At 44.6% G+C, this 25,445-nt stretch overlaps 1 protein-coding gene and 1 pseudogene across 2 annotated transcripts in view; both read right to left on the minus strand.

Moving 5' to 3' along the window:
- The window catches only part of EIF4E3 (eukaryotic translation initiation factor 4E family member 3), a 225,169-nt gene that overhangs the window by 83,441 nt on the left and 116,283 nt on the right, over positions 1-25,445 (minus strand). The window contains exon 7 of one of the 2 annotated variants that reach the window (XM_045493554.1): positions 2,839-2,983. The exons of the other annotated variant lie outside the window; for it this stretch is intronic. Coding sequence (XP_045349510.1) covers positions 2,874-2,983 — 110 coding nt within the window. The 3' untranslated portion in view covers positions 2,839-2,873. The remainder of the gene's footprint in view (positions 1-2,838; positions 2,984-25,445) is intronic. 2 annotated transcript variants of the gene reach the window in all.
- Positions 24,159-24,961, minus strand: LOC123605874 (annotated as a pseudogene).

The raw sequence follows: 25,445 nt of genomic DNA on the forward strand, positions 1-25,445 counted from the left end.
AAACAATTGCTGAAAACAGACGTATCCCTCAACAGAGCCTCAGAACACAAATTTGAGGCCAGGGTAGAGTCTTAAGAAAAGCAAGGAACAACTTAGTAACAGAAAACCATACCTAGGCTCAATATTAACCCAGTTAACTTTTGTTATTGTTGGTACAAATGACTTAACTAGAAAATATTTACAGCTTCTTAAAAAACATTACATATTGCACAGAATTGCCTAATAGCATCTATGTGTATGTTTAACTCGCATTGTGTAATTACACAATAAAAGATATATCCAATAAAAGCTACACACTTTGAAACATGTTGGGCACTATGGTTATGAAACTGACATAAAAAAACATAAAGTGTTTACTGTGTGATCGACATATTAATTAAAAATGCAATCCTTAAATGACAATCATTTTTATTCTTCTTTATGTGTTCACTTGTCCTATTTCCCACTTTGTTCTACTTAATTAAAAATGACATTTAATTTGGGGATAGTTTATAGCAAAAAAAAAAAGGGTTATAGTTTTTACTCGAGCATTTAAATATAAATACAAAATCTTACAGACAACTCCAGCCATATGACCCCCTTAATTTGAGACAGTTAATTTCAATAGTTGATGATGCTTTCATTATACTTTGATAAACTTGTAAAAACAAAATGCTAAAGTAATTGCTGTTACTACTCCCTTTAAAAATGTAAAGCAGTTAAATTTTCCTAGACAACAAGCAAGGACAAGTTACAGAGAACTTGAATAAAAGTAGCAACGTGGTCATGTTGAATGTCAATCTAAAAAAAGAGGTTATGTCTAATCTGGAGAATGCTCTCTCTCGCCTTTTTAAATTCCAAGAGTGGGCTGACACAAAACTTCATCACCAGGGATTTTTCTTTTTTTTCTTTTTCTTTCTTCCTTTCTTTTCTTTTTTTTTTTTTTTTTTTTTTTTTTTTGAGCTTCACATCAGATTTAAACCATCACATACAAAACCTTGGCTTTCCTGACCAGGCAGATCTTCTAAACTTGATGTGAGAAAATGTTACCTAACTCTAGTGTAGGAGTCTAATGTTGGTAAAAAGAATTCCACTGCACAGTTCTGGGTAGCAAGGCAGCCTCTGGAAGACTTAATATTCATTTCATACCTTTCTGCGTGCATGTTGTTCACAAACAAGACTGTATTAGAAAAATAACTTATTTAGCAACTCCACATCCATAAAGAACTCAAAAGCTGTTAGTGTTTCCTTCCAAGTGAGCCTTAGCTCACACAACAAAGATCAGCATTTGCAATGGTCCATTTCTGCATTAGTGAATATATAGCTTTGCTGCTTGATCGAATAGTCCAGGGTTCTCCATGTAGAGCTCCTGACAACAACCCAGCAGCAGGTCTGTTTGATCTCTCCTGCTTCCTTAATTTGGGTTGTCAAGGTTCAGCAGTTGGAGGCTGTTTACTTTACTTTTCCAAAAAAAAAAAAAAAAAAACCTGATTGCTTTCTCTCTCTCTCATACAATGACTAATCCAAAGTCTAAGGGGGGAAAAATGCAGCCAGTGGTAAGATGCTAAACCTTTTTTTTTTTCCCTCTGCAGTGAGAATTTAACTGACATCTTTTGAGTGGTAATAGTTGAGTTCTTTTTTATATTTTTAATGTTCTTTAATGAGGAGATGTTTCAAGTAGAAAAGTCAGAAAGAAAGAAAAAACCCATTCCAAATCTCTGAAACTGTAAGCCCAATTTTCTTTTCCTGGACTCAAAGAGATGGGTATTTCCACTTTGAGAATCAAAACTCCAGTGGAATTCTAAAAAAGATTTGATACATTTCTCTCTGGAACTAAAAATAACAGCAACTCCTGTCTCAATTATGCAGGCTAACCCCACTCAGAAAACACCTGAACTCTTACCATTTCTCTTCAAATTCTAGTTAAGACATCTCCCCCCAAACTGACTATCACTATGGAAAAACGAAGGGAAGGAGATAGAAGGTAAAATTTTTGCAAGGAATCTTCAAGATATTTTCAGCGGTAGAAAAAGCCCTGAAATATCCTTCAGGTTTTTTTCAATTCAGCTATTGTGCAAGTCCTAAATCCTACGGACAACCAAAGGTAAAGTGTAGATGGTTTCAAGGTACAGACTCCTTCCAAAAGGAATACAGAATGCCCTTCCAGCATTCCTGTTTTAAAAAGCAGTAACAAAAAAGGAAATCCGAACTTAGAAAATACCTGTGACCGGACAGGAGAGGAACACGAGCCCCTTCTAAGTGGGCTGGAGACGCTTAAATGCAACCAAATGAAATGTTTACATTAATTTCATTATTCTGCCCAAGCCTCACTGATGAGGGCTGGGGGGGGGGAGGGGGGAGGGCAGGAGGGGGTAGGCGGGGTGTTGGGAAGAGGAAGAAATAAGTTTCATTTCGGGTTTTCTGGTCGAGCAAAAGGAAAATGAATTAAAACGAATGCGTAGGATGAGCCCAGGCTAAATCAATACACTTTGTAATCAGCCCAGCAAGGGTATTTGGACACAATGACTTGGAAATAATTAATAGTTATAAGAGGGGAGTGGGGTGAGAAGAGGGGGGCGAGAGATGTCACCATATTTTATCGGAGCACTTTACACTACACGCTAAACTTTGATCTTCAGAATCTCGGATTTAGGCAAGGGGGTTAAAAAAGGAGAAAGTCCAGTGTTTCGAAGCACCTACCAGCTTGAGGATGGGCACATTCCTGGCTCCGGGCGCCTTATCCCTGCGCTCGCGCCGCCCATGCTGGCGCTTTGGGCACAGAGAGCCCCCGGGGGCTCCAGGGTATCTTTTGCCCCCGCCCGAGTCCTCGCCCCAGCGCCCGCGGCCGCCTCGACTTACCGGCAGAGTCTGGGGAGGGAGTGGGAGCGCCGCCTTCACGCCCGCGGAGGAGGCGCCGGCAGCACCATGGTCCCCGGCGCCGCTGCCGCTGCCCCTTGCCCGCTTGCTCTCCGCGCGCTCTCTTCCTCTTGCAAACTTTCGGGTTCTGCGGTCGACAAGAAACCGGGGCGACCCTCAGCAAGTCCTCCTGGCTCAGGTTGGGGGAAACTGAGGGGGGTGGGATAAGTGATGAGGCTGGGGGACCAAGACAGAGAGGACGGCGGGATAGGAGGACCCAGGAGTGCGGGTGGACAGAAGGGAGGATGTGGCTCAGGGAATCCCTGCAAGGATCCCGAGACCGGGAAATCGGCCCGAGCCGAAGTCTCAGCACCTTCCCCAGGATCTTACAAAGTTGCAACAACAAAAAAGGAGGGGGGAGGAAGGGGGGAAGGGGGTGGGAAAGGGATACGATCGCAGGCGCAAGGTTTGAAGTTACAACTGTTTATTTAGTCCTTATTCTCACAGGGGCGGGAGCTGCGCGGGAAAGGGGGGGGGGGTGCTGCAGGCTGCGATTTCGAAGCAAACACTGGGGAGGGGGCATACGACTTTGTTTCTGGGCGCGGAGCTCCCCGGCGCCCGCGTGTGTCACCGTCAGTCTCCGGGGACCGAGGCGGAGCTCACAACAGGTGGGGAGGGGGACTCGCCGAGGGCCAAAAAGGAGAAGGAATCAAAGTTTCCGAGCGGCGGTATCTGGGGAGGAGGGGGGCGGGAGGCGGGGGCGAGGGGAGGCGGAGGCAGCGAATGACCGCGACCCCGAGGCAACTGGCAAACTCTCCGCTCCCCGGCGCCACCGCCGCCGTCCCCACCCAAAGCGCACGCAGTCCCGGCTACCGGCTCGGCCGAGTCCTCTCAGCGGGACGGCGATGGAGCGCAGGGAGCTCGGGAGGAAGGCGGAGTGCGGGCGAGGGATGGAGAGCCATCGGCTGCCGGGACCGGGCCAGAGGGACCCGGCGACTCCCGCGCGTCTCAGGACAGATCCAGGCTTGGGAAACCCCCCGGTACCCCAAGCTTCGAAGGAGAGTAAACCCCTAAAGTGTTTGTGGTGGAAGGGAGGAGACCCGATGCGGCGACTCCCCGCAGCGCACCCCGTTCCCATCCCACCCGCGGAGCTGGCCACGGCTGTCGCGGGCCTGTCCGCGGCGAGGCTGGGTTCTCGGGGTCGAGGGCGTGTGAGGGTGCGTGTCTAGGTGGGGGTGCGCGAATGTGTGTCCGAGTTTTCTGTGCTCCGGGGGATGGCGGCGGAGTGTCTCCGCCGTCACGTTCGGGGCCAGGCGCGTGTGGCACCGAGGATGTCCCCAGGCGCGGGCCCCAGGGTGAGGGCATCCCGTCATTACAATCCAGGGGCACCGAGGGGGCACACACTGGCGGAGAGCGAAGGGAAAAAGTTTGCTCCAAGTCCAAACTTCGGGCTCCAAAGGCTCCCGGCGCGCGCCCCCTCCCACCACAGACTCGACCCCGGCCTCGCGCCCGCCTCGCTACTCGATTGGCATCCCGACGCCCGACATCGAAAGTTGCGCCAGGCGGCCTGGGCTTATTGATTTCTCTCCCGCAGCGATCGCCCAGAGCGCAAAGCCAGGCGCGAAGGGGCCGAGGGGAAGAAGATCTCGCCTCCCCGCCGCTGCCGCCGCCCCCCACCCTCATTTGACTTATGGAAATGGACCCAAGCTTGCGGGCGCCGCCGCCGGAGGCCCCCGCCCCCAACCCCCGCGCCGGCCGGTAAACCCTCCCCCGTCCCCCCCCCCCCGCCACCGGAGAGCCTGGGCCCCGGCCCCGGGGAGAGAGAGGCTGAGAGGGGAGGGCTGGGGGGAGATGCACGTGGAGCCTGGAGGTGGAAAGTAGTTTTTTTTTTCCTTTTTTTCTTTTTCTTTTCTTTCTTTTTTTTTTTTTTTTTTTTTTTTTTTTTTTTTTTGTGCTGGTTGTTGTTGTTGTTTAAAGTGGCGGAAACAAGGCAGGAGGCAGCTTGGGAAAAAGTGGAGCAGAAATGGAAAAATACAAACTCACCCGCTGCAAATGGTCTCTCGGTGCAAACTAAGGTGTTTTCGGGCCTTTCCCCGCGCGCGCCCACTCCCGCCCGCGCGCGCACCCCCGCGCACACACTCACTCGCGCACACACGCGCGCACACACGCACTCCCGGACGAGGGCCGGGCCGCCGCGAGTACAGCATGCAACCGCCACACAATAAATAACAATAGATTCCTCCGCTCCGGACTAGCTTCCCGGAGCCCAGCCAGCGCCAGTGGCGGCGGCGGCAGAGGCGCGGGGAGCGCCGGCCCGGGGGCGCTCCCCAGCCCGCCTCCCGGCCTCCTGCCAGGGCCCCCTTTCCGCCTCACGCGCCCCCAAGGCCCCCCGGCACCCCCAGAGCGCGAGCCGCCGCCGCCCCCTCTCCGGGCCACACGGGCGCTGGCGCCCACCCTGCTCCTCCCCCCCCCCCCTCGCCTCCCGGAACAAATAAATAAATAAGGCGCGCGAGAGAGGCCAACACGTCGCGGAGGGAGATGTTGTTATTTTTTGCTGTTGTGCGTCCCTGACGTCACATCCACCTGCTGGGTAAACAACAAGGCTCGCAGCAAAAAAAAAAAAAAAAAAAAAAAAAAAAAATCGCAATTGGCAAAGAAGGGGGGAGGGGGGCACGGCGTGGGGGGGGGGGGCGGGTTCCGGGGAGATGAGAGTAAAGGGCGTCCGGGCTGGATGGGGAAGAGGAGAGGGAAGCAGAACCCCACAGACCAGAGAGAGAGAGAGGAAGGGAACGCCAGAGCAGTCCCTGGCCAAAGAGGGATCTGGCAAGAAAGACCTGGAAAAATAAGGGGCATGGGGGAGGGGAGGATCCCTCGCAAGATGGGGACTTGGGGGTCCCATTCAGACACCAGAAAAAACGAGAGGGAGAGTGTTAACAAGTAGGGACGAAGATAGGAATGCGATGGCTATTTGCTTGGTTTCTGAGCTAAAAATATAGAAGGAAGGAGAGAGGGTAGGCAAGGATGTGAGTTTCCTCCAGTTAAAAGTGAAAGTGTTTTGCCATCAGTGACAGTTGAAGGAGGGGGAGGTGGGGGTGGTGTTTTCAGCCCCCTTTCTCCTTCTCTCCCGTCCTCCCTCGGTCTCTCCTCTTTCTTTCTGCACTTTGTCCAATGAAAGAAGGCGAGTTCGGGAGGTGAAAGTTCAACAGAAGGACAAACCCCTGTTTGCAGGGAAACAGAAACCCGCCAGCGAGGGGGTTTTCCCCCTGTATTCCTGAATCAGGAGAGTGTAATGTGGGAGAGCTTTCCCCCTCTTCCTTGTCAGACTCACTGCTGGAATGTGTAGTTTGATCCACTTTGGGGGAAAGTGGCTGCTGCATCAGGAGCTGTGCTCTTGCCACGGTTTCTCTTAGGAAAACGCCCAGGGGCTAGCATGTCAATCAGTTGTTTAACACAAATTAGCTGCTCTCCCAGAGATCAGTCACATGCAGAAAGCTCTGTCCAATTCTTTGAAAAGGTGAGATTTTTTTTTTTTCTTTTTGCTGTTTTGAAGTTTGGTGGAATTTAGAAATTTTAAGGAGTAAATTAGAAGCCTGAATGAAATGTTTTGAAATATACATATACATGTATAAAACAAAAGACACTGGTATTTCTTTCGTTTTTAACAACACAAATTGAGAAGGAAGACTTTTTGTTTCCAAAATGTGACTTAGAAAGATAGAGGGTTCCATGGCTTGTTGTTGTTAACAGAAATAATTTTTTTCAGGCCCATCACCCCAGATGCTGCCAAACTCCTAAGCCAGCATTTCCAGCTACTGGCTGGCTGGTGTAACAGGCCAACTCTTAATGAGAATGTATGGAAAGCCACTCCTGTGGATTCCTACAAAGTACTTGGGGGGCGGGGGGGTTGGAGACAAGTACTGTTCATTCCTTGAGACCAGCACAATTGTAGATTATCAACATCCTGAGAAGGTTATTATAAGTTCTTATGTATAATGTCTTTTTACAAATATTGTTAAACATTCATTTACAGAAGAATTTTAAATCTCTATTGCAGTAACAGTGTAAGACTACCACTGTAAAATTGTATCTGTTTTGCAAATAAAAAAATAACAAAGCCATTTACTAGTGTTACAGAATAAAGCCAAAGAAAGGAAGACTGTACTAAGGTAATTCCAGCATAGAATTCATGTTGAACGCATGCTGTGCAAGATTCTATGCTATCCAGACAAGACCATCCATTGGATCTTTTAGACTAGAATACAGATAAAGAAAATGCATTTTAGTTTGTATAGAACTTCCTGGCTTTCTAGAGACTAGGGTTCCTGTTATCTTTGATTCAAGACATTAAGATATTAATGACATACCTTCTATATTCTAGACCATAGAGTAGGCAGTGATGGCTACAAGAATAAATAAAATCCCTGTCCTGTGAGGAACTCACAGCTTAAAGCTTTCAGTAATAACATCTAATATTTATTGAATGTTTACTATGACCTAGGCATTGATAAAAAGCTTTATGTCAAGTCAATTCATAGTTAGAACAGTCCTTTAACATCACTGGAAATTCCTGTGCTGAATTCACATGGAATTAAATGGAAATCTACAAAGCAGCCAGTCTGGGGGGGGGGGGGTGTTTTCCATTTTTAAAATGTTTATGCCAGATATGTGTATGGTATGTGTTGGGTTGCAGAATTATAACTTAGGAGAATAGCAATTTATTTAAATGTGACAAATTTATTCATCGTCTGTAAAGAACAATTCATGTTCCAATACCGTTTTCCAGATTGGATGGTGAGTTTTTAAAAAATTATTGGTATTGCCATACTAAAACGATCTTTAGGTTCCTGCTGATCTTATTCTGCATTTTAACTGCCTTAAATTCTACATTCACTTGAAAGAAGGGGCCAAAGTCAGACTGACAACAAGTTTTGCAGACAAAAGGAAATCCTGGTTGTAAATCCCATGATATATTGTACTCAATTTTGTATATAATACTGTCTAATGTGCCACCTTATTAAAGAACTCCATATCCATTTGGCTTACATTAGGGGGAAACTTAACTGCAGCTTAACATATTGTTCATTTTCAACACTGTCACGTTACATTCATAGGGAGCACATTTTAATTTCTTTATCTGTAATCAACTGGAAGTTTCTTTTTGTTAAATTAAAGCAAGAAGGGCTTTTAAATAAAGGGCATGGGGGTAGGACGCCACCTTTTGGTGGTAAAACAAATAGAAATCCCCTTTTCAACAGATGTTCCTGACATAATTGTATTTTAATTACACCAATGCAAAGGTGCTTGTCCCCGTTTGATTCTGTTTGAAGTAACAGGAAAAAAAAAAAAAAAAAAAACTGTGAAAGGAAAATTGGGAAACTATCCTGAACTGCAACCAAAATTTCCTCAAAGGTATCAGAACATGTTAGGGCCCTGTCACATACAATTGCCTATACATCAGACACCAACTTTGTTCTGCCAGTACTTTGTTGATAAATGTATGCACATTTGGGGTAACAGAAACTGGGGTGGACATTTACCACTTAACAAGATACCTGAATGCTTTTATAAGTTTAGAGTTAACCGGAAACTTTATATTCACCTAATTCAGTGTTTCTTTATAGTTACCACCTTCCTAATATTTTGCCATATCTGCATAACATGATAGTTACTGAATAATTTATGTAGTACACTCATTGGACTACAGCTAATATGGCAAGTGTATTAAATATCTTCTTTACATCAACCTACTTTTTCTATTACTACTTTAAATGGGAAATCACTATTGCACTCCGTGAATTAAAAACAAACACGATGAAAACAAAGTCGTCAATTCCTTTGTTAGAAAGGGAGAGTGGCAAAAAAAAATTACAAATTACAACTAACTTTTTTTTTAAAGGGAGAGTTGTAAATGCTGCAAGTGTTAATAATGTGAGTGTCAGCAGAGAATTTTTACTCTTTGTTTTTTTGCTTTTTGGAAAAGCTGGAAGGATTGAAATTTTGAAATTGATAGCAGAGGGAGTATAGCTGTATGCGATACATTGTTACCTGTCGCCATCCTAGTGGCAAGTCGAGTCTCATACTAACCAAGTACAGTATTTCAAATTAGAGATTGGTTAGTAGCTGGACAAGGATTAGAGTCCAGGTGTCCTGGCTCGATGCCTCTATTTCCCATCTTACAGTTTGCACTTCACAACAGGGGCAGGAGTGCCAGTACTCCTCAGACATTATGCAACCCGCCTGGCTTCTACACACCCCTTCACAAATGGGAGAAACTGAGGCTGTGGAGGGTGGAGAGCAAGTTCAACCATCTACTCACTTGTCTCCCCTCAGGAGTGGCAGGCATCCAGGTGGGGGGTAAACACGGGGAAGAAAGGAGGGGAGGGTTGGCAAGAGAGATGGAGAGTAGGGGGAAGGGAGAGGTTAGTGAAAGCATTCAGACTCTTAAATGAATATTTACACTCCAAGTTTCCTTTCTGGAAGAGAAATATGGCAAATGAAAATGGTACGTATGGTGTGTTTCACAGTAAGAGGCAAGAGAACGGTGTCCTCTGTTTTGATGTCACTGTATGTCCACATCAGAAATCAACAGAGGATCTCTTGTTTTAAAGTATACAATCTTACCAGGCACTCTGAGACCAACCACACTGAATAAGTGAGTGGCTTGAAAAGCTAGTCAAGGAATCGTGGAAGAACCCTGTTTCAAAGAGGTTTCCCTGGGGTGCCTGGGTGGCTCCGTTGGTTAAGCGTCCAACTTCAGCTCGGGTCGTGATCTTATGGTATGTGAGTTGGAGCCCCGCGTCAGGCTCTGTGCTGACAACTCAGAGCCTGAAGCCTGCTTCAGATTCTGTGTGTGTGTCTCTCTCTCTCTGCCCCTCCACCCACTTGCACTCTCTCTCTTTCTCTCCCCTCCCCCACTCATGCTCTGTCTCTCTCAAAAATAAACGTTAACAACAACAAAAATGTTGAAAAAAAAATAATAAAAGGGGTTTCCCCAAGACAAAATTTGTTTAGAGGCTCAGCATCACTAGAGACAACAGCGCATTTTCTGAGGTTTTAATCGCAGAAAGGGGACTTAATTACACAGATTGCATTTCTTGCTTTTAAGGGCACAGTTCTATAAACATAAATAAACATGGCCTGAAAATATGTTTAGGTTTTCCTAAATTGGTCCTGGCGAAAAGAGGTTGCTGTTAACTGTAACATATAGGATAGCTCCTTGCCCTATAGGTGCCAATGGATTGTAGTCCCTAGAAACGACAAGATACAATAAACTATTTGGCCGAGTACCTCTACTCCAGAAAGCTATTCTAATCCCCTAACCCCAGGACATTCACTATGCAACACATTGGTAGTTTCAAAATACATAAAGGGAGTATGAGTGCCTCAATCCTACCTTACCACAGGTACCAGAACAATCTACAGCCTTGCTATGCAAGATGAGATATCATCAGGAATAGGACCACCACCTGACAGCATATCAGAAATGCAGAATCCCAGCCCCCTCGTGATGCCTACTGGATAAGTATCTGCATTTTAACAATACTGCCCAGCTGAGTCTCACACATATGCAAGTTTGAGAAACACAGATCTGTGGTGCACGTAGCCCCTGAGACAACAGGCACCATCTCAATCTTTACAGCCTTAGACTACTCAACAGATAGTTTTGTAAGTTGGCCAGCATACCTGGTTTGCTACACCGGTGTCTTTCATAAACTTTGTTGATTCCTGGTTTTTCAACCCCTTGCAACGTTAAGCCACTAAATCGCATATGTAAACCATGATTAATTCCTTTGAAATTAACAGCAAGGTGACTTCTCTCTCCTATTACCCCAAAGGGACTGCTAATTGCCCTCCAATTGTTCACCTTTGTATTGTTTGATGAGTGCTCAGAGAAAGATGGACGATATTCCCCAGAAACAAATGCCAGACAGGCTTGGGGAAGGCTGAACACGTGCTATGACTACACCTTGTTAGTAGAAGGGCTTTGCTTTCTTTGTTTTGTTTTCTTTTTTATGGAAGGGATGACGCCTCCATAATTATAGGTGTTGCTGTTTAAAACCCAGAATGTTTTCCAAACCACTGAGCCACACCTCCAGCAGCCCATGAACCGTCTTGGTTGGATTCTCTTTCCAGTTCTCTGCACAGTTCATAAAGACATATCCAAGCAGCACTAGATTTACATTAAGTATAATGAGAAGAAGGAGGAGCCCATCCAAGTATGGTTGCTTCTTGAATAAACATGAAGGAACCACAGATAAACCTCACAGCCGATGGTTAATTTGTATTTGAAGTTCTCAAAAAGACTATAGTCACTTCACCTTCCTCAAGAGACAAAAGGTTACTTTTGTAACCCCCCAAAAAATAATTAAAACTATTGTAATACTATCCTAAGGCAGTATAATTAAGTCTCTGAGTGAGTAATTGTGTACCTGAATTCAAAATAAGATTTCACATGTAAAGCAAAGTTCTGATTCTAATCTTTGAGAAGTATCTTGGCTTATATTTAGAATCCACAAGTGCCAGCTCAGCGTTACAATAGGCATTGTTCCGTAGGGCTGGAGACAAACTCTGTTTGTGTAAGAAGGGAAATGAGGCACGTCTGCCCACCTTCAGGAACAGTGAGGTTGTGTGTTCCAAACTGTAGCTTTCAGATGGGGCTGAAGGATATTAAGCATGGGGCTATGCTGACATGTTTGTTATGCCAAGCTGGGGGTCAGCTTTTTTTCCTCCAGTAATATTTATAAAATATTCCTTCCTCCCACCCCCCAGGATGTTCTGAGCCACTGTTAACATTAAAAAAAAAAGCCATACAAAGATTAAAAATCTGATACCCCCAAGAGTAGGATGAATCCTATGGTAATGGGTTGGAGTTGAAGGTATCCATACAGACAGTAGATATATGTATGTATGTATATACATATTTTTCACAAATACATAAATACATCTGTGTGAGTACATGCATGAGTTAGCATACCTACATGTAGTTCCTAGGTCTGTCCATTGAGAGGTGCTAGAGGCAGTGACACCCCACTAGCAATGAGCACACTTAGCATCCAGACCTTGGTTTCTAAATACCTTTCTCCAATAAAAGAAACAAGGATCCTTGGAGAACTAGTTAATTCTTGAGGTGAGGTATAGAAAATACAAGATAAGCCTGGGGCATCTTCTGGTACCAGAAAGTGCTAAAGGTAGTGCTTTTAAAAAAAAGAAGGCTGGGTGAGGTGTGGGGAGACTTACTGAAAAGGCACAGGAACCAACCTGAAAGAGCCCCCAATGCCTTAAGTTCAGACATTTTAAGCAAGAAAAGAAACAACAATATTACTGGATTGTAACCTAAAGAATGAAATAAATACACGTAAGCCCATGCTGATAATATATACACATACTTACATGTATACACACTCACATACATATATTCATACATACATAGGGAACCGACAACCCTTCCTTAAAGAAGATTGGTGGGGCCCAGCAATTGTTGTTTTCACAAGTTTCAACAGGTGATACCGATGCCCCAGCCCCCCGAATTCAGATAGGCAACTTAACTTGAAATGGTTTGTGTGGAATTAGGAAGGCAACTTAGAGCACACAGGCCTCCACAAAAAGGGGTGCCCGGGTGGCTCAGTTGGTTAAGCTTCTGACTCTTGATTTGGGCTCAGGTCATGAGGTCACGGTTCATGGGTTTAAGTGTCCTGTTGGGCTGTGCACTGGCAGCAGAGCCTGATTCAGATCCTCCCTCTCTCTCTGCCCCTCCCCTGCTCACACTCTCTCTGTCGCTCTCAAAATAAGTAACAAAGAAAGGGGGTGGGGTGGGGGGCAAATGCTGACTGTTATCACCAAATAAGCGAACTCAGGGCGGGAAGAGTTTTTGAATTTTCAAGAGAGGCAAGAAATCGAGATTTTTCATCCAAAAGTCTTCATTTTTAAACCTGTAGGCTGGAGCACGTGGGTGACTTTGTTGGTTGAGCATCTGACTTCGGCTTGGGGCGTGATCTCACGGTTCCTGAGTTCGAGCCCCCCATCAGCTCGCTGGTGTCAGCACAGAGCCCACTTAGGATCATTTGTCCCCTCTCTCTCTCTCTGCCCCTCCCCCACTCATGCTTGCTCGCGCTCTCTCTCTTTCTCTTAAAAATAGATAAGCATTAAAAACTCTAGGTAGGCTGATCATAAGAGAGCTGCAGGGACATCTAAGTGACAGTCAGACCCTGTGCAACTCCTGTCTTTGGGGAAACTGAGTCACCATGTCAGTTCAGGATGACGGGGTTTGTTTCTTAAGTGACCAAGGTAACAACCAACCAAAAGAGAGAAAGGGAAACTTGGAGAGAACTTTGACTCATTCTTAAACTCCTTCCCAAGCTTTCACGAGTCGCCCCAAACGTCTTGGTAAGGAAAGCTGGTCTGCGTTCTGAATTGTTCCTACATTCTGAATCATTTGTCAGCAGACTCCCAATTTCAAAATATCAGTCATAACGTCATTATTTAAAAGGTACTGTTTTTAGCAGGATTCTTTGTTCCTCCCCAGAAGAGGGAGGTCCAAAGTTTTACTAGGGTATTTTATTCAAGGAGTCCGGCGCCAGGGCGACCTCCTTGTAATAACCATTATTATTCCTCTCCATCTGGGCTGGCACGAAGAAAGCCATGGCAGACCAGTTGGCTTTTGTCTTTTCTTTCCCTTACCTAGCCTTGCTCCTCCTATCAGGTGAGAGCCATACACGTGAAAGTCTCTTCCCTCAGGGGGAAGACATATAGTAAGTACAAACAAGGTGATGAGATGACAAACTTAAAAGCAGCATAAAAGGCAGAGGAGAGAGAGGGGGCATCTGGACAGCCGATAGAGAATAGAGTGGCTTGCAGATGTGTCTTATGACATAAGAAGGACTGGGATAGTGGAAGTGTCTTACAGGTAAAAAGGTGTACAATCCATAACACACCTGACAGTGATTCCCAAACGGGTGTGCAAAGGAATCATCTGGAAATCTTAAAAAAAAAAAAAAAAAAAAAAAAAAAAAGTACTGAAGCCAGTTCCAAACCCCAGACATTGGGATTTAATTGACCTAGAGTATGACCTGGCATGGTGAGGTGTTCTCTTTTGTTTTTTAATGTTTATTCATTTACTTATTTATTTTTGACAGAGAGAGAAAGAAAGAGAGTGCACAAGTGGAGGAGGAGCAGAGAGAAAGGAAAAGAGAGAGTCCCAAGCAGGCTCCCCTCTGCCTGCACACAGCCTGATGCAGGGCTGGATCTCACAAACCAAACCAGGAGATCATGACCTGAGCTGAAATCAAGAGTTGGACGCTTAACCGACTGAGCCACTCAGGTGCCCCATTGGCACGGTTTTACAAGCTTCCCAGGTGATTCTTTTTTTTTATTTTCTTAATTAATGTTTTTTATTTTATTCGTTTTTGAGAGAGAGACAGACAGAGCATGAGCGGGGATGGGGGGTGGGGGGCGGCCAGTGGCAGAGAGAGAGGGAGACACAGAATCCAAAGCAGGCTCCAGGCTCTGAGCTGTCAGCACCAAACCCGACTCGGGGCTTGAAATGAGAAACCAGGAGATCATGACCTGAGCCAAAGCCAGACACTTAACGAACTGAGCTACCAGGGGCCCCTAAAAGCTTCCCCACCCAGGTGAGTCTAATGTGCAGTACTTGGGAACCAATGGGCGGAGCTGAACCGGAGGACGCGAGGCACAGCCAGGTCTGCCAAGGTGAGGAATCTAGGCGCCACAATTCACCCAAAACACTCCTAACTTCCACTGTGGCCAGCATCCAATCAATTAAACCAATTCCCCAAAAGGGGCCAGAATAGCATTCTTCACTGTGGGCTTCAGACCCCATGCATTAGAATCACTTGGCTGGAGGCCTTGGGGAGGATCAGGATTCTAGGCGCCCATTTCAAACGTGCTAAAGCAGAGTGTTGGTGAGCAGCCACGAAAATAAGCATTTTTAGAAGCTCACCAGCTGGTTATGATATACTTTAAGGTTTAGAATCCTTCATGGGGATTTACAATTGTTACCTATCCTGGACTGTTTCCATGTTAAAGGGAAACCTTTAAGAAGGGCAAGATGTAAAACAAAGGAACCAATAAGGACATCATAGCATTGTCAGAAGTTCCTGGAAGTCACGGGGATCGACTTCCTCCTTAGGTTAGCTAAGATACCTCGGAACTAGGCAGGGGAAGATGCGGGTTCCTGACAGAGTCCTGGGCATCAAACCTACCTGTTGGAAAATCACAGCCCCATGATTACGACTGTGCTGCTCTGGGCAAGTTCCTGAACCTTTCCAAGCCTCCGTTTGCTCCTCGGCAAAATAGTGGTAGTAACTGCACACATCTTAGAGGGTTGCTGGGAGGAAGGAATTAGGAGAATACATGTGCATAGCTTAGCCCAGAGCTGGGTGCACAGTCAATGCTCAACAAATCTTAGTGCTTTGGGAAGTGCAGAGCATGATTCAAGACCCAGGAATCCTGACTCCCTGATCAAGGTTTCTCCAGGTTTGATCTGAAGGAATTCTAGGCCTCAGAGCTTGGAAGGAGAGAAATTTTTTACCTGGATTTTCTCAGTGCATTTCAAATCATTCCACTTAGGCTCCCGGCCCCGCCCACCTCTGCAACCCCGTCCGCCTCCACGTTACTAACTGTTGATGCAAGCATAAAATGGGGTAATTTTTTTTCTAAGTCAGAACTGAAAAATAGCAACAGAAGAGTTACCTCCCCAGGCAGGGACAATCGCAAGAGAGGAAACAAGGCTTCTTTAGATCAGTTTCTCCACCTGAGCACTAGTGACTTTTAGTGAGCCAAATAATTCATTGCTCTGGGGGCTGTTTTATACATTGCCTACTAGATGCCAGTGACACCCTCCCACAGGTGTGACAACCAAAGACATCTCCAGACCTTGCCAAATGTCCCCTGGGAGACAAAATTGCCCTCAGGTGAAAATCACTACTCTGGGTACCCCCACCCCCACCCCAGAGCAGGCGTTCTGGGCAGGACTCTCTCTGGGCCACCAACATTCCTCTCCCTGCCCTTGGTATTTACCTGATAAAAAAGAAAAGCAGAAATCCATTTCCTTTGCATCTGTAACTGAGTAGCCCATTTTCTTTTCAAAACAGAGTGGCTTAGGGGTGCCTGGGTGGCTCAGTCAGTTAAGCATCTGACTCTGGATTTCAGCTCAGGTCGTGATCTCACAGTTCTTGGGTTCTCGCCCCGTGTCCGGTTCTGTGCTGACAGCACGGAGCCTGCATGGGATTCTTTCTCTCTCTCCCCAACCCCCCCACTCCCACTTGCTGTCCCTCCCTCAAAATTAAAACACACACACACACACACACACACACACACACCAGAATGGCTTAAGATGAGGCCACTTCTAAGTTGAATAGAGCTCAGGGTGGGCTCCGTAGCCCGGGTCAGTCACCTGCCAACCCCCTTCTAGTTCTGACAAAGCTCTTGGCAGTACTGCTTCGCTCCATCATGATTAAGCAGACTTTATTAGAGTCCATGACTCTATAAACAACGTCAGATGTGTTGTCAGCCTCACGGCTGTCGGTCTAAAAACAAAACGCAATAAAGGAAGTGGCGACAAATGGATGAGAACTTTAGGGATACTGCATCTCATAAGATGACGCATGGGGTTTAAATTAGGCAGAAACTTCATCTGGATGTTCTAATTAACATTCCCCTTCTTCTGGGAAGTCCAAGGGCATATGCATCTCAGGTGTAGGAAGCTAGGGAGTTTATTACGTGGGGGGGTCACCAGCCCCACCTTCTCACTGCTAATGCATCCATTCTCTGCGTGGCTCCTCAACAGCTCATGGAGCCCCACTGTTGGAACGATCAATGCTGGAAATGTCAGAATGATTACTGGATTGACTGAACGATTCGGAGCCAAAAAGTATTTGTTTCCAAGACTTGCTAGCCTAGGCATTGTGATGGTTTTTACATCTAACCTGAGTCTAAGGATGCAGATGGGTTTTGGAGGAATTATCTGATCGTCTTGTGAGAAGCACAAGTAGGCGTCTGCCAGGGCCCCTCACACAAGCAAGCCTGATCTCCATTTCATGCAATCACTCGTTCAACAAATACTCCGGGCATGCTCCTGTGTACCAAGCACTATTTTAAACAATAGGGAAGAGAAGTAAGCGAAAGATGAAAAAAATCCTTGCCCTTACGGAGGTTACGTTCTAGTGAATTTCTTGGTGAACTCTATGTAATTTTTTCAACTGAAAATTTTTTAGAAGAAACTAGAGTGGGTAACCACCGATGTAAACTGACCAAGTTTGCCAAAATGATGCATTTTGTTAGAGTTATCACTTAAACTCTAAGAAGATCCCAAATAAAACTTTTGTAGATTTGGAGGCAGTGGATAAAAAGAGAAGTAAATGCATTGCAAAGGTAACAGGGTCATTATGAACCCACTGCAAAGAAGTCTAAAGGTAAATTTACCAACAGTGGAAAGATCAGCTCACTCTGAAAACCCATCTGAAGCCCCAGCTTGGTTAGAAAAAGGCTATTGGTCCTAGAAAGATTCAGAAAAACTAAATGACGCCAAAATATGGTTTGGGGGAGGGAGGGAAGGAGGCAGGACACATCTCTCAGTGGCATTCCATTGAAAAGCATTCGGGGCCCAGAGAGACACGGTGGAATAAAGATTAGATTCTGGCACACGTACAAGGCTCCAACTGAAACAACACAATCAGTCTTCCCTCCGGGCCACAGAAAATAGCCTCTTCTGGATGCTTGTCTTAGGACACAGGACAGCAGAAGGTAGATGAGGCCAATCAAATCTTCCTTGGTTGTTCCAACAGACACTGGGCAGCATGAATTTTATGCTCAGGGGGAACGAATGGTGCATTTTCTGGGTCAGAATTCGGAAGTTAGAATTCTGGAGAAGAGATGATAATGGTCTGGATAATTTATGTTATCATCCCCAAGGAAGCAGAGGCATGTATGCTCCCAAGAATCAAGCATGGCTGGCCTGGGGGCCTCATGGCAACAGTCACATGTTTCTGAATGTTTGGAAGGGAAGTGTATTACCCACTTGTTTGTTTGTTTCCATCTTCCCTATAAACAGTTTGGTCTCCTTCGGGGGAAAAGAAATCATGTGAACAGAGAAAACAGACACACACATAGACACACTCCCTCAAAAATGCTTTGCTCCAGGATCCATTGAAGTCAGATTTTTCTAGGGCAAGAAAACTCTTAACAAGGAAGACCCCAGCTTTTCTCAAAGTTTCAGGTCAGGTTGAGTACTGAATACTAGGATTTGAAAAAATTACAGCAGCTCTTTGGTTATGTGGAATGTTAAAGTTGCCCTTTCTGGTTTACAATAAATAAATGTAGAATTTAGAATTCTCTCCTGTCTAGCATCCTTACAAATGCTTCTCTCTAAAATTCACCTGTGTCAGGATTGTTTTCTTTAGGAAAATATTATTTTATGTCTATTTTATGTATTGATGATACTTGTGGTTATTCTGTCTTTAATGACCTACTAGAGGACTGGAGCCTTTACCTTGCTGTTCCCTGTACCTGGCATGCTGTTCCTCAAGCTCTTTGCATGGCTACATCTTTCTAGCCTTCAGGTCTCAGTTAAAATGACACCCTTTTGGAGAAAACTTCCATGACCTCTTCTAGATACAGTCCTTCCCTTCTCCAAAATTATCTACCTTTCTGGCTTATTTCTTGATTAATTTACTCATTTATCACGTGGCTCTCTCCCTAGAAATAAGCTCCATGAGGCCAGAGACCTCTCTGTTTTGCTCATTACAAATTCCTCAGCGCACACACTGAATACTTAAATATTTGAGTGAATGAATGAACAAACCAAGGATCAAGCAATGGGGTCATTCCGCCATCAGGAGACTCCACCGCTTTTTGGCCTTCACTTCCCCCACTATAAAATAATGGTAATAACACTCAACTCAGAAAAGAGAGATCGAATTCAAAGTGAAGGTTCCCTTTACAGGGATCTCAAACACCAGAGTGGCTTTGCTGAGCATCAGATTCTGGAAGCCAGCGAGAGGGCTGCGGGGGGAGTCCTGAGGAAGTGAGCGAGCAGGGTAGGGCCCTGAGAGCCACGAGTGGGGTCTCCACTCACCTGAGAAGCAACCAGCAGTAAGCCCTCTATGTCAGCTCCAGCAGACAAAGAGAAACCTGGACCTCTAGTGACCTTTCTATCTCCTAGCTCAACAAATGTATTTACATGAGTTCTTTTAGACTTAAAGCTTCACGTGGATCCCAGAACCACCAAGACCTTTTAATTGTATGAGCAGACACACAGGAGATCTTTCAAAGTTATTTAAAATTGGAAATGTATGCTGTAGGGAATAAAGCCAGGCAAGTATCATATTCGGAACTGAAACACATAATGCATAGCTATAAAATAATGCCAATGAACACACACACAGAGAACTGCATTTATGGTTCCCAATGTGTGCAGTAGACTTAAAAGTATTCACCTTCGAGATCTCTGCATTTATTCCTACAATGATTCCATTCATCAAACCACATTTGGATCTCCCCTTTTGGAATTTCCTTCAGAAAATTAAGACACTGGTTAAAACATTGCCTCTTATGGTAAATGTTATCCACGTGGCTCGGTTTGATTTTTGAAAATGACCAAACAGTAATTCAGAGCATGCCTTGGGGTTGGGAGAGAGAGCAACCAAGTGGGTAATTCCTGGTGTTTTACTGAAATAATGAAGCCGGGGTTTCTTGTGTTGTTCAAAAAGAAGCTTTAAAGACAATAATCAAAAGTGAAATTCAAAAGATGTTCCACTGGTTTCATCATTCAAACAAACAGAGAATTTCCAAGGTAGGAAATCTTGAAGGACGACATTCTTTCAGATCTATAACACGTAATATGTTTATTTAAAAATTCCATCTGATGACTTACAGAACAACCTTATATGGGAAAAGTAGCTTCCAAATGCGTACAACCCCCACTTCTCAATAGCCATGTGTTACATTAGGATCTGTATGTTTTGATTCTGGTATCTAATGTGAGAAATTGAAGATATAATTCCTCTTGCTTTTCAATCAGTCCTAAGCAAGATCAAACGAATAGGAGGAAGCCTCTTGTAAACATTATTAATCACTTGTTTTATGAAAGTCACCGGGGTGCATCATTACAGCTTTTTCTTAATGCTTTTTTAAAAATCATAATCAAACCTGAAAATTTGGAAAACAGTGAATATAAATAATAAGAAACAAACACCAGTAATCCCATCATCTATAAGTAATCACAGTAAACATCTGGGCATGTATCTTTCCCTATCTTTCTCTAGCATGTCTGTTTGTATACTGTAGAAACGAATTGTTTAGGATGGATGGCCTATTCTGCCACTTAATAGCGGTGGGTCCTTGGGCAAGGTACTCTGTGCCTCTGTTACATCATCGGTAAAATGGGAGTAATAACACTACTCTTGTGCATCATAGCAATCATATGACATGGGAACATTAAGGTTATAATCTAGTGTCTAACACATAATAAGATGCAAATGAATTATACCCTCATTTTTATTATCATACAATTTGGACTGTAGCTATTATCGCTGAAAATTATATTATGAGCATTTTCCTTGACAGTTTTTTAAATTCTACTACACAAGCCTAATTAAAACTTGGAGCTATTAGGGACACTTGGGTGGCTCCAACAGTTAAGCATCAGGTCATGATCGCACAGTCGGTGAGTTCAAGTCCCGCATGGAGCTCTGCACTGATGGCACAGAGTCTGCTTGGGATTCTCTCTCTCTCTGACCCTCCCTGGCTTGTTCTCTCCCCCTCTCTCTCTCTTTTTCTCTCAAAAATAAATAAATAAACTTAAAAAAAAACCTCGGAGCTACTAATCTGTTAAACAAAACTACTCACAGGTTGGTAAATAGAAAAAGTTGTAACCTGACATGAAGGCAGAAATGTCAAAGCAGCCGGTAGCTGATATATATATATATATATTTTTAAAGATTCCTCGGAACTCAATGACAAAACCAACACGATTGACATCCCTGACAGTAGGTTCAGGCACAAAGGGGAAGTTCAGTCTTTTCCAGTGGTTCTAAACTGGGGGAATTGTGTTCCCCCCCCCCCCAGGGGACATTTGTCAGTGTCTGGAGACACTGGTCGCAATTTGGGGAGCAAGGTTATTGGCATCTGGTGAGTGGAGGCCAGAGATGCGGCTAAGCATCTTACAAGGGCCGGGACAATTCCTATGGCAAAGAAGTATCTGGCCCTTTAAATGTCAGTACTGTTGAAACCAAGAAACCCTGTCTAGTCCTAATGAGCTGTAGTATCCCAAACAAGTCACTTCCCCTAATAATGAGGGTGATGATGATGATGACAGCCCCATTGATTGAACACTACAACCAAGGGCTAGGTTAAATGCTTCCTGTACATTATTCTGGTTTTACTTTCCTGCAGTCGTATGATGGAGTCTCTATTTTCACACACCGTATGGGTAAATACAGGCCCAAGAGGGTAAAGAACTTTGCCCCAAATCGCACCGTTGGCAAGTTGTATAGCTTTAGGTCAAGCTTGTGTCATTGAACTCTTGGGGATTCATTCTAAGTTCCAACATTCCTGGGCCTCACCCTGAACTTCCGCATGTCTCCAGACATGTAAGAGATAGGTTATAATCTCCTGATAGAGATTCCATCTCATATGCCACTGCACTGGCATTTTAGCAGGAACCTGGCATACCATGTCCATAAAGATTATGTGGCCATGACGGCCCAACAGAAAAAAACAAAAACCAAAAAACATGATTGATGATTGATTTTTTGCTACAGGCAGAGGAGGGAAGAGTAGGATATTTGTGCCACATGTTTATCTGTGGACTAGATGATCTTACATAATAAGTCTGTCCGAGGGCCAACCACCTATGTTCCTATGCTTTCTTTTCTCTAACATGAACTGCACAAGAGCTCTTGGCCAAAAGCCATCTGCAGAATTGTGCACATCAAAGTGAATCAAGAGCTGAACAGCCTATTGCAAGGGCTTTATTCAACACACAGTTTTCCCTGGTTTGCAGGAAAACTGCTGAAAACTCTCAAGTCCCAGCCTACATAAGACAGAAAACATCAAAGTTCATGAAAATCACAGCACACCTCCACCCAGAGTCAAAGCCAAGAACAAACAACTTTGGGATTGGACTGATTTCATAAAATAATCTGAGTGAAGTAAAAAAACAGCAACGACGACGAAGTTTAGGGAGGCCAAATAATAATCTACTACATTTTTTAAAAATTATGCAATGTTTAGCAAACTGAGATCATTGGGGGAAAAAAAAAGAAAAAGAATCACACAAACTTTGCTAAACAAAGTCACATACCAACAAACATTTAAACCACTGGAACCAAGATGGGGAACGGAGGCTTGTTTTTAGTTACAAAGATCTGAGGGATGGGGTGGGAAATAAACAAAAATCCACGGGGAAAATCATTAATAAGATACTCTCAACTATTTTCCCACAAGTAACTTCTTTTAAAAAAAAATAGAAAGAAAAGCTATAGCCTCTGTTAAAAAAGCCAATGTCCTGCATTCCTGTCCAAATAAAACCTCTGTGCAAGCAGTCAACCAAAACTCTGAAATTCCATTGTCATAACATTATGTCTGTGGGGTACCACTTCAGAATATCTTCCAAAAAAAAAAAAAAAGAGAGAGAGAGAGAGACAGAGAGAGATGAGTAATTAATACAGTGCTCTGTAATGAAGGGGCAAGGAAAATTAACAAAAGAAAACCCGTCCAGAAAGAAACTATGAGAAAATCTGAATTTATATCCTGGGAGTGTATCTTTTCAGGGGCTTCCTGTTTACTAACAAAAAGAACAACAAACACACACACACACACACACACACACCGCCCACATCAAGTTTTCCAGGAAGTTAGATATTTAAATAAAACAACATTGGGACTTCTTTCATGAAAGCAAAGTCATTTCTTCCTAAACCACCTCTATTTTTGATGGATGAACTGGTGTAGCTTTTATTACAGGAGTGGAAAATTGATTCTGAGGTATCACATTTCCGTCTGACTGAAAGATTCCAAGGCATATGGAGAGAAAACAATATGCAACGCACAATTTTTTCTCATGAAATAAGCTGGGTTTTTTTATCAAATCGTCTTACAAGCATAATCATCCGTCTCTGTACCGCAAAAGCAAATACGTATTGAAAACTCTCCTTAAGTAAGATGCATTTTACTAATGTCAAGCTTAAGGCAACTCAGCAAGAGATGACAACACTGTACTAAATTATTTACATTCGTGACATCTTAGCTATGTCTACAAGACACGAAAATATTGTGATGAAAAGAGAAAGTCAGTAATTGCTCAGATATTATGTCTAGTCACCAGCAGCTGGAATTTCCTCAGTATTGGCACTCTCTCTCTCTCTTTTGCAAAGTTCACTGAGCGGGCTTTTCTCAGCACTTCTGTCTGTCACCTCACACCCCCCTGGCTCCAGGAGCTCCTTGCTTCCCCCTCTGGGTGGGTGGGGGGGGGGCCTCCACACATCCCCATCTGGGAACTGACTTCCGGTGGGCAGTCCCTAGCCGGCCACATTGACAGCTCATGGTGCGCTTGGAGAGAACTACATTCTGGCCTCTGTGAATTTTCTTAATTATCAAGGGGTTTGGGGGGTATTTTTGTTTTGTTTTGTTTTGGTTTTTCTGTTCGAAGATCTTGACTCTTCCATAATTATTCTAAGAGTTGAGGAAGAAAAATCACCTAGCTATCCCCCTTTTTCCTCCAAATGTTCCTCCCACCTTATCCTAAAGAAATAGCTTCTCAGGGTACCTGGGTGGCTCAGTCCGCTCAGTGCCCTTCTTTGGATCAGGTCATGATCTCGCTGTTTGTTGAGTTCGAGCCCTGCATTGGGTTCTGTGCTGACAGCTCAGAGCGTGGAGCCTGCTTCCGATTCTGTGTCTCCCTCTCTCTCTGCCCCTCCCCCAGTGTCTCTCAAAAATAAATATTTTTTTTTAAATTAAAAAACTAAATAGTTTCTCTTATAAGTAAATGCTTTCCCCTGTCTTTTTTTTTCCCTAAATGAAAACTGCCCAATTATTAAGCACCCACAGAGTTACAAGCATTGTACAAAACATTAAAACACATGTTCCTTCTCTTTTAGAGCAAAAATGCCTATTCTGTGGCACTCTTTTGTTTTGTTTTGTTTTGTTTTGTTTTGTTTTGTTTTTTTTGAGAGAGAGATAAAGAGACAGAGCAGAGCGCAAGCAGGGCAGGGGCAGAGAGAGAGGGACACAGAGAATCCGAAGCAGGCTCCAGGCTCTGAGCTGTCAGCACAGAGCCTGATGCAGGGCTGGAAGCCACGAACCTCGAGATCAAGACCTGAGCTGAAGTGGGACTCTCAACTGACTGAGCCACCCAGATGCCCCTGTGGCATTCATTTTTGCATGGCATTGGCATTTTAGTTCTAGTGTCATAAAATGACCAGGTCTTCAAGACTTGCTCAAGAAACAAGTTTCTGACCCACGGCCATTGATCCCGCAGGAAGTTTCTCTGTCAGCTGTTACGCTTCACATCCTCTCCCTCTGAAACCATCACCGCCTTCCTCCTCTGAAGCTCCACCCTCCGCCTCCTTTCCCACCTCGGCCACATCCTGCTCTTCCTCCTACTCGACCTCCCCTCTGCCACCACCTCCTTTCTCACCTGGAGGTCGAGGTAAAAACTTCTGCCGTGCTAGCAGGGTGTATGGGTCCATATAAAACTTTTGCAATTTTTTTGTTTTTTTAAAGGAAGTTACCTTTATAGTTTCTGACGATTTAACCGAAAAATAAAAATCTCAAAGTTGTCCAAATAGTTCACCTTACCAATTTGTTCTTTGTTCTCTCAAACAAATCAGAACATTGAAAGAAAGCACCTTATTTTCATCTATAGTACATTTACAAACTATGTCCTCATCACCAGGATGCAGCAGCTCTCCTAGTAAAAACGACACCTTCCGGAGGTCCTTGGCCTTGGCCTTTGTAAAGCCTGTGCGGCCATATCCTGTCCACATCCTCCTCTGCCGCCACTGCCACCTGTGAAATGACCACCTCCATGTGGGATGTGGTTGCTGCTGCCATGGGGAATGAAGCCCCCACCTCAATGACAGCCTCCACGACCTCCACCTTGAAAAGACATGCTTGCTCTACTGATGCCACGTGCACCTCTGGCCAAACCCCACATCTGTGATGGACAGGAGTCTGAGCATTCTCCAAACTAACCCCCCTGCCAACTTCTTCCCAAGTCTTCCTTCCACAGTCCATCCTCATTTGCAGTCTCCTCTCACACTGAAGCTACTGTCTCTCCGTCCTCCGTGGCCCAGGGAGTGCCAGGATAGGATGGTCATGACAAGCAGTATTTAAAATCATACTTGGGGCACCAGGGTGGCTCATTCGGTTAAGCGTCTGACTCTAGCTCGGGTCATGATGGCACGGTTTGTGAGGTCAAGCCTGGCTTTGGGCTCTGCACTGACCATGTAGAGTCTGCTTGGGATTTTCTCTCTCTCCCTACATCTCTGCTCCTCCCCAACTCATGCTTTCTCTCTCAAAATCAACAAATAAACTTTTAAAACATTACAAAAAAATAATCAAGTCACACTTGCCCTTGGATCTAATTCAGCCAA

This window comes from Leopardus geoffroyi, chromosome A2 (genome assembly GCF_018350155.1).
Source record: "Leopardus geoffroyi isolate Oge1 chromosome A2, O.geoffroyi_Oge1_pat1.0, whole genome shotgun sequence".
NCBI lineage: Eukaryota > Metazoa > Chordata > Mammalia > Carnivora > Felidae > Leopardus > Leopardus geoffroyi.